At 35.1% G+C, this 9094-nt stretch overlaps 1 protein-coding gene across 1 annotated transcript in view; it reads right to left on the bottom strand.

The window, feature by feature from the left end:
• Positions 1–9094, bottom strand: part of LOC103597327 (chromosome unknown open reading frame, human CXorf30) — a gene marked incomplete at its 3' end in the record, with an annotated part of 119539 nt that overhangs the window by 3526 nt on the left and 106919 nt on the right. The window contains exon 10 of the mRNA XM_008581150.1: positions 1699–1810. Coding sequence (XP_008579372.1) covers positions 1699–1810 — 112 coding nt within the window. The remainder of the gene's footprint in view (positions 1–1698; positions 1811–9094) is intronic.

Genomic DNA, 9094 nt, shown 5'->3' with positions numbered 1-9094 from the left:
CCGGGCTGTATGCGGGATCCGAACCCTCGGGCGGCAGCGCCGCCGCGCCTCCCAAGCGGCGCACTATCCAGTGCGCCACTGGGCCGGCCCGTCCATTCTTATTTATTGAAGCATTTTTGTGTTAAAGTCAATGTTTAAAAATACTTATGTGAGCACAGATACTATGCAATGAAAGACAAGAGTAAAGTTTCACATTCATATACATGTGTGTGTATATATATATATACACACACACACACATATATAATTATATAAATACATGTATTGTTTATATATTTGTTGTTATATATTATTGTATCAATAGTACATACCATTTGTCCATTTATTATCATTATCATTATTTGTGCTCCTATATGTCTTATAATATATAATGTTTTTTTTGATATTTAACTTTTTGAATTGATTACATATTTGGTGCTATTTAGAGTTAATTGCATATTCAGTGCTCAATAGTGTTTGAAAAATAAATAAAAGAATGAATGGACTAGAAAGTCATGGTTCAAACTGTTAGAACAGAGTCCATAGTTTTAAGTATGCAATGTAAGTTGACATCTGCAATATATTGTATTTTTTTTCCCTTGGACCACAGAATAGAGTCTTCTCTAAAAGTAGAGATATAAAAAGTATAAAACACCATTTTCTTTTTTAAATTTAATTTATTTTATTTTATTGTAGTTACATGTAAACTCTATTCTGGACATCATGCTCTGTATATATTATGAGAAATATGATGTTAAGCGATACAAGGATGTGTATACATTTCAATACAATTTTTCTGAGATTAAAATGTATACACCAAATTTAGCAATGTAATAATTAGTGATTTCTAATTTGGCATATTATGGCAGTTAAGAACTAATCTCATATTGTGATATTAGTTGGCAACTAGTGGTTGACAAGAGACAGATGTTAAGATATAAATAAAGAAATCAAAGTGTAGATTTGCTAATCATTAAATGGCAAATAGCAAAAGACTTATTTAAAGACCATGTCTACTAGCAGGGCTTCATGATTTACCATGAGATTTCCTGATGAAAATAATCTATTGTAATTACCATTTTGAAGTTTACCTGAAAGTATGGGGTTTGGCATTCACTGTAAATAACTGATGTTCTATGCTTTGGAAACATAGATAGTGATGCTAAAAGTTATGATCTTATTTTGTAATTTGGGGGAAGAAGAAAAGTAATTTAGGCCCATTGACTGGCTTTAGTCTCTGCCAGGACGTAGGAATAAGAAAATGTGACAGAAGAAAGAATAGAGATGGGCAGAACTTTCTGCACTGTTTGGAACTGTGTGTAGGGTGTATGGGGTGGGTAGAAACTCAGGAAGGGCTAGAAAAGAACTGGTCTCTTGGGACCTTGGAAAAGTATATTGACTTGAGTTAAAATCATATTACTGGGAAATTACTACTGATTACTAAAATGGTCAGAAGTAAAACAGAAGCAGGTCATCTAGAATTCACTGATAATGAGCATGACTGTAGCATAGCTAATCTCAAAAACTTAAATTAACATGATATTGTTTTATCAATTTCTTAAATTCAGGAGGAGATGTATACAAGAGAAAATTCTATTTTTAAATTTTAGGAATTTAAAAATGTATTAATAATTCAAATAATACTTCACAAGTATCCCAAAATCAGAATTAGAAAATGCTCTAATAGCAGTAGGTTCATAGCTTTTTGAATGTACTTACTGATGATCCTCTGTTAACATCCAGGACAAAATTTTCAGAATTACTGTTTGTTGCTTGCAATTCTAAAGTTTCATGTGTAGGATTAACTAAGGGAATGATCTGAGTGTCATATCTGGAAAGAAAAATAAAGCTAGTGAAGTTGCTGGTATTCATAAACTCAATGATAATTTCATAAACTTGTTGACCACTATGGGTTGAATTGTGTCCCCCCAAAATATGTTGAAGTTCTAACTCCAAGTATGTCAGAATTTGATGTCATTGGAATTAGGGTTGCTTCATATGCAATTAGTTAATGTGAGGTCATACTGGAGTAGGGTGGGCCATTTATTCATTATGACTGGTGTCCTTCTAAGAAGACTATGTGAAGACACACAAGAAGATGGCCATATGACAATGGAAGTAGAGATTCAAGTGATATATCCAGAAGTCAAGGAAATCCAAAGATTGCTGGCAAGCACCAGAAGAGGCAAGGAAGAATTCTCCTTTACAGGTTTCAGAAGGAGCATGGTCCTGCTGGCACCTAGATTTTGAACTTCTAGCCTCCAAAACTGTGAGACAATAAATTTATGTTGTCCTTACGCCGCCCAATTCATGGTGCTTGTTATGGGCCCTAGAAAATTAATAACATGACTTTTATGAGTTTCAAAATAAGAATAATCATGTATGGACTAATGACACTTTGCTAAAATAAATAATCCTAGATTCTCTTTTTTATTTTTGAGACCATATGTTATTCCATACTGGATATTGGAATATATTCCAGTTATAGGAGCAATGTTTATACATTGTTTTATACTTGCTAAATCCAGCCTAAAATGTCAACGTATTCTAGAAGTAATAACAGAGTAATAAATTCACAAAATTTCCATTCATAACATTAATAACATTCAAATGGATGGAGTAAATGGCCAAAAAAAAAAGTGGCTGGTATATACTCGAAGCAAAGAAAATCAAGAGTGTTCATAATTATCAACCAGCCATCACATTCTATGGCTTTTGATGTACAGAATCCAAATTGTCATCTTGCCCCACTTGTTGGACCCAGAGGAGAGTGCCAGGCCATGCCCCCCGGCCCGCACTGAGGTGAGACCAGAAGAACTGTATGGCTAGAAGTGGCCACTCCCCACTCCTTGGACCTGGAAGGGAGCATCGGGCCTGTGCTTCCCAGCCTGTGCCAAAGTGAGCCCAGCAGAACAGCATGGCTAGAGGCGGCCCCTACCCCATCCCTGGACCCAGAAGGGAGCACAAGCCCGCAGGGTCTGACGTACTGAGGTGAGCCCAGCAGAACTGCACAGCACTAGGGGCTCATTCTATGACCACAGATTCTGAAACATGACCCAAGGTGGTTTAACATAACCACCACCACAGCTACTGTCAAGCATAGACAATTCGCCACCACAGTAACAACCAGGGCCACTCCACAGCAAAACTCCATGTAACAGAAGAAGCAAACCCTCTGCCAAATAACCAAAAGTCAATGAAAAATATTAGAAGTACAAATGGACAAGAAGAAATGACACCACCAAAAGAATACAGTAATGATCCAAAGTCAGACTCCATGGAACAAGGATTCCTTGAAATGTCTGAAAAAGAATTTCAAGCAATGATCTTAAGAAAACTTGAAGAAATAAAGGAAGACTCAATTAGAGAACACAATGAAACAAGATAAAATATCCAGAATATGAAGGAGGAAATCTACAAAGAGATTAATGCCGTAAAAAAGAGTGTAGTAGAACTCCTAGAAATAAAAGATTCACTCAATGAAATAAAATACATGACTGAGAGCTTGAGCAGCAGGGTAGAGCAGGAAGAAAGAATTTCAGAGCTTAAATATGGTCTTTTTGAAATAACTCAGGCAGACAAAACAAGGAAAAGAATATTTAAAATAATAAGGAAAATCTAAGAGACATAGCAGACAATCTCAAGTGTTCTAGAATCTGAATTGTGGGTATTCCTGAAAGGGAGGAGAAAGAAAAAGGTATTGAAAACCTACTCAAGGAAAAAGTAACAGAAAACTTCCCAGGTGTAGGGAGAGAAACAGACCTTCAGATCCAGGAAATTCAAAGGTCCCCAAAAAGATTCAATCCAAAAAGATCCTCCCCAAGACACATTATAGATACATTTGCAAAGCTCAAAGACAAAGAGAGAATTTTACAAGCAGCAAGAGAAAAGCATCAGGTCACTTACAGGGGAATCCCCATCAAAAACAGCAGACTTCTCAACCAAAACCACATAGGCCAGAAGAAAGTGGAATGATATGTTCAAAATATTAAAAGAAAAAAAATTGCCAGCCAAAAATTCTCTACCCAGCAAGTCTCTCCTTCAGAAATGAGAGAGAAATAGTGTATTTCCCAAATAAACAAAAGTTGTGGGAGTTCACCACCACACAACCAGCCCTGGAAGAAATTCTCAAGGGAGTCATTCATCTGCAATCTGAATAATGCTGACCACTATCACAAATACACATGAAAAAGCAAAACCCACCATTAAAACAAAAATGCAAGCAAGAAATAAAAAGAAGCTAAAATATCCCACCTTAAATTCCCAACTAACGCTGAAGAAGAGAAATAAAAGGGGAAATAATAATCAAAAGATATTTAAACCATCTAAACAAGAAGCAATTAAATGACAGGAATTAAGCAACACTTGGATTAAAAAGGTAGACCCAAGTATATGCTGTCTTCAAGAGACCCACCTCACCTGTAAACTAAAAGTGACAGGATGGAAAAAGATATACCATGAAAATGGAAACCAAAAAGAAGCAGGAGTAACTATTCTTATATCAGAAAAAATAGACTTTAAAACCCAAAACATAAAAAGAGATGAATAAGGCCACTATATAATGATAAAGGGATCAATCCAGCTAGAAGACATAACAATCATTAACATGTATGCACCCAATACTGGAGCACCCAGATATATAAAGCAAACACTCTTAAATCTAAAGAAAGAAATAGTAACTAATGCATTAATAGTGGGTAATCAGATGCCCCTCTCTCAGTATGGGACAGATCTTCCTGGCAAAAAGTCAACAAAGAGACACAGGATTTAATCTACACCTTAGACCAATTGGACTTGGCAGATATATACAGAACATTTCACTCAACAACTGAAGAATACACTTTCTTCTCATCAGCTTATGGTACATTCTCTAGGATAGACCACATATTAGGTCACAAACCTGGTTTCAGCAAATTTAAAAAATTTGAAATCATTCCAACTATCTTTTCAGACCAAAATGGACTAAAGTTGGAAAAAAACAATAAGCAAAACTCTGGAAGCTATACAAATACATGCAAACTAAATAAGAGGCTCCTGAATGACCTATGAGTTCAAGAAAAAATTAAAAAGGAAATCAAAAAATTTTTAGAAACTAATGAAAATAAAGATACCTCTACCAAAACGTGTGAGATACTGCAAAAGCAGTACTAAGAGGTAAATTTATTACAATAAATGTTTATATCAAAAGAATGGAAAGACTTCAAATAAACAACCTGACACTATGCCTCAAAGAACTTGAAAAACAACAACAATCCAAACCTAAAAGTAGTAGATGGAAAGAAATAATTAATATCAGAGCAGAATTAAATTAACTAGAGACCCAAAAAACAATAGAAAAGATCCACAAAACAAAAGTTGTTTTTTTGAGAAGATAAATAAAATAGGCAAACCATTATTTACATTAACAGAAAAAAGAAGAGAGAAGACCCAAATAACAAAAATCAGAAATGAAAAGGGAGACATTATAACTGATACAACAGAATCATCAGAGACTATTATACACAACTGTATGACAACAAATATGAAAATCTGGAAGATATGGATGTTTCTACACAAGCAAACTACCAAGACTGAACCAAGAAGAGATAGAAAACCTGAACAGACCAATAAAAAGCAAGGAGACTGAAGGGATAATTAGCAATCTTCCAACAAAGAATAGTCAGGATCTGGATGGTTTCTCAGCTGAATTCTGTCAAACTTTTAAAGAGGAGTTAATATCAATTCTCCTCAAACTATTCCAAACAATTGAAACAGAAGCTACTCTCTGAAACTCATTCTATGAGGCCAACATAACTACGATACCAAAATCAGATAAAAACACAACAGAAAAAGAAAATTATTGCCCTATATCCTTGATGAATCTTGATGCAAAAAACTTCAACAAAATATTAGCAGTCAGAATACAGCAGCATATTAAAAAAAAATTATACACTGTGATAAAGTGGGATTCTTCCCAGGGATGCAGGGATGGCTCAACATATGAAAGTCAATAAATGTGATACATCACATCAACAAACTCAAGGACAAAGGCCATGTGATTATCTTAATATATGCTGAAAAAGCATTTGACAAAATTCAACATCCATTCATGATAAAGACTCTCAACAAATTAGGTATAGAAGGAAAATATCTCAACACAATAAAAACCATTTATGACAAGACCACCGCGGGTATTATTCTGAATGGGGAAAAATTGAGGGCCTTTCCCTTAAGAACAGGAACAAGAAAAGGATGCCCACTCTCACCATTATAGGTACTAGCCAGAGAAATCAGGCAAGAGAAAAAAATAAAGGGAATCCAGATTGGAAAAGATCAAGTCAAACTTTCTCTATTTGCAAGTGACATGATACTATATTTATTCAGAATAACCTAAAGACTCTAACAAAAAAACTCCTAGAGATAGTTAATAATTTCAGAAACATCGCAGGATACAAAATAAATGCCCCCAAATCAGTAGCATTCATATACTCAAATAATGAATTAACAGAAAGAGAAATAAAGAAAGTAAGCCCATTTACAATTGTCATGGAAAAAATAAGATACCTAGGGATCAATTTAACCAAGGAGGTGACAAACCTCTACAATGAGAACTACAAACCACTTTGGAAAGAAATTAAAAACAAAAAAAGATGGAAAGGTATTCCATGCTCTTGGATTGGAAGAATTAACACTTTGGAAATGTCTATACTACCCAAAGCGATCTACAGATTCAATGCAATCCCCATCAAAATACCAATGACATTCTTCACAGAAATGGAAAAAAACAACCTTACCTTTCATATGGAAAAGGAAAAGACCCTGAATAGCCAAAGCAATCCTGAGCAAAAAAAATAAATAAATAAAACTGGAGGCATAGCACTACCTGAGTTCAAGTTAACTATGGAGCTATTGTAACCAAAACAGCATGGTACTGGTATAAAAATAGACATTCAGACCAGCGGAGTAGAATAGAGAACACAGAAATCACCCCTCAGGCTTACAGTCATCTGATATTGGACAAAGGCAATAAAATCTACATTGGGAAAAGACTGCCTCTTCAACAAGTGTTGCTGGGAAAACTGGATTCCACACGCAGAGAATGAAACTGGATATGCATCTCTCATCATACACTAAAATCAACTCAAAATGGTTTAAAGGCTTCAGTATAAGACCTGAAACTGTAAAATTACTAAGGGAAAATATAGGTGAAACATTTCAGCAACTAGGCATGGGCACAGGCTTTATAAACATGAGTCCAAAAGCATAAGCAGCAACAGAAAAAAAATCAACAAATGGGACTATATGAAACTAAAACGCTTCTGCACAGCAACAGGTGCAATCAACAGAGTTAAATGACAGCCTGCAGAGTGGGAGGAAATTTTTGCTAACTGTGCATCTGACATGGTATCAATATCCAGGATATACATAGAACTCAAGGAATTATACAGTAAAAAACCCAAAAAAACAAATAACCCAATTAAAAATGGGCAAAGGAACTGAACAGACATTTTTCAAAGGATGACATACAAATGGCCAACAGATACATGAAAAAATGCTCAACATCACTAGTCATCAGGGAAATGCATCTTAAAACTACACTGAGATACCCCCTCACCCCAGTTAGACTGGCTATAATCAAAAATATGGGGAATAAGAAATGCTGGCAAGGGTGTGGAGGGATGGGAACACTCCTACACTGTTGGTGGGACTGTAAATTAGTACAACCACTATGGAAAACAATACGGAGGTTTCTCAAACAACTACAGATAGATCTTCCATACGATCCAGCAATCCCTCTTCTGGCTATATACGCAGAGGAATGGAAATCATAAATTTGAAGGGATACCTGTACTCCCAAGTTCATTGCAGCTCTTTTTACAATGGCCAAGACATGGAACCAACAGAAATGTCCATCGATGGATGAATGGATAAGGAAACCATGGTTTATATACACCACAGAATACTACTCTGCCATAAAAATGAATTAAATACTCCATTTGCAATATGGATAAACCTGAAGAAACTTATGGTGAGTGAAATAAGCAAGGCACAGAGGGATAAATACTGCATGTGCTCACTCATATGTGAGAGCTAAGAGAGAAAGAAGGAAGGAAAGACAGACCACAGTGTGTTGGTCTTACAGAGGGAGGGAACATTCTTAGGGCTACAAAGTTGGGTTGGGGGTAAAGGGGAGAGGGAGGGAGATTTGGGGATAACTGGATGCGGGACATGGGGTACAATAGTAATTTCTGGGAATGGGTATGCTGCCAGGATGAATCTGGCCCTCACATCATGGGCATGATGGGTGACAATTAGCTTTGTATCTCATGAATATTCATATTAAAAAGAAAGAAAGACAGAAAGAAAAAAAGAAAGAAAGAAAACCATTCATAGCAAACAAATCACAGCAATAAGCAGGGTACCTGGAACACTGAATTATTCCTCCTTTCTTTTGCTGGTTAAAAAATAATATTCATAAAAAAACAATTTTTTTTCAAACTTTGAAGGACTGGGTAATAGAGAGGTAAAATAAAAATCCCAGGTAATAAAACCAGAAAACAACAAGAACAACAACAAAAAAACCAAATTGTCATCTTGCATTATCTTTTTGTAATGTTTAAGTATAGCATCATAATTCAATAAATTTAGCTATGTTGGATTTTCTTATGTCTATTTTCTCTAGTTTACAATTCAAAATAATTAAAATAAAAATATGTGGGTGTATCTGTAATAAAAATAATGAAATCATCACAACACATATATTATTAATTTTCACAATATCATCATGACCCTTTGACAGAAGAAAATCATCAATATGTGGTAAGTAGAATTCAGTTAATTCAAATTATATAATTCCAGTAAACAACCATTTTCTCTATTATTATATACAATTTTTGACAGGCTCTTGGGTATTCAAATACTAAGGAGTCAATTATCTGGCCAACTTTGTTCTAGGCAATACATATTTATCTTAAGTGTTTTTGCTATTAGCACCTTTACTTTCATCTCCACTCCTCAGATTTCCTGGCACTTGACCTCTCACAGAAATAGAAACACAATCTATTATAACCATTAATACCATCAACCTATACTTATTTTCTGAGGTATTTTGAAGAAAACACTGTGCTCTCCCAAA

Source organism: Galeopterus variegatus, unplaced genomic scaffold, assembly GCF_000696425.1.
Source record: "Galeopterus variegatus unplaced genomic scaffold, G_variegatus-3.0.2 Scaffold2281, whole genome shotgun sequence".
NCBI lineage: Eukaryota > Metazoa > Chordata > Mammalia > Dermoptera > Cynocephalidae > Galeopterus > Galeopterus variegatus.
This window is presented reverse-complemented; position numbering and strand designations above follow the sequence as displayed.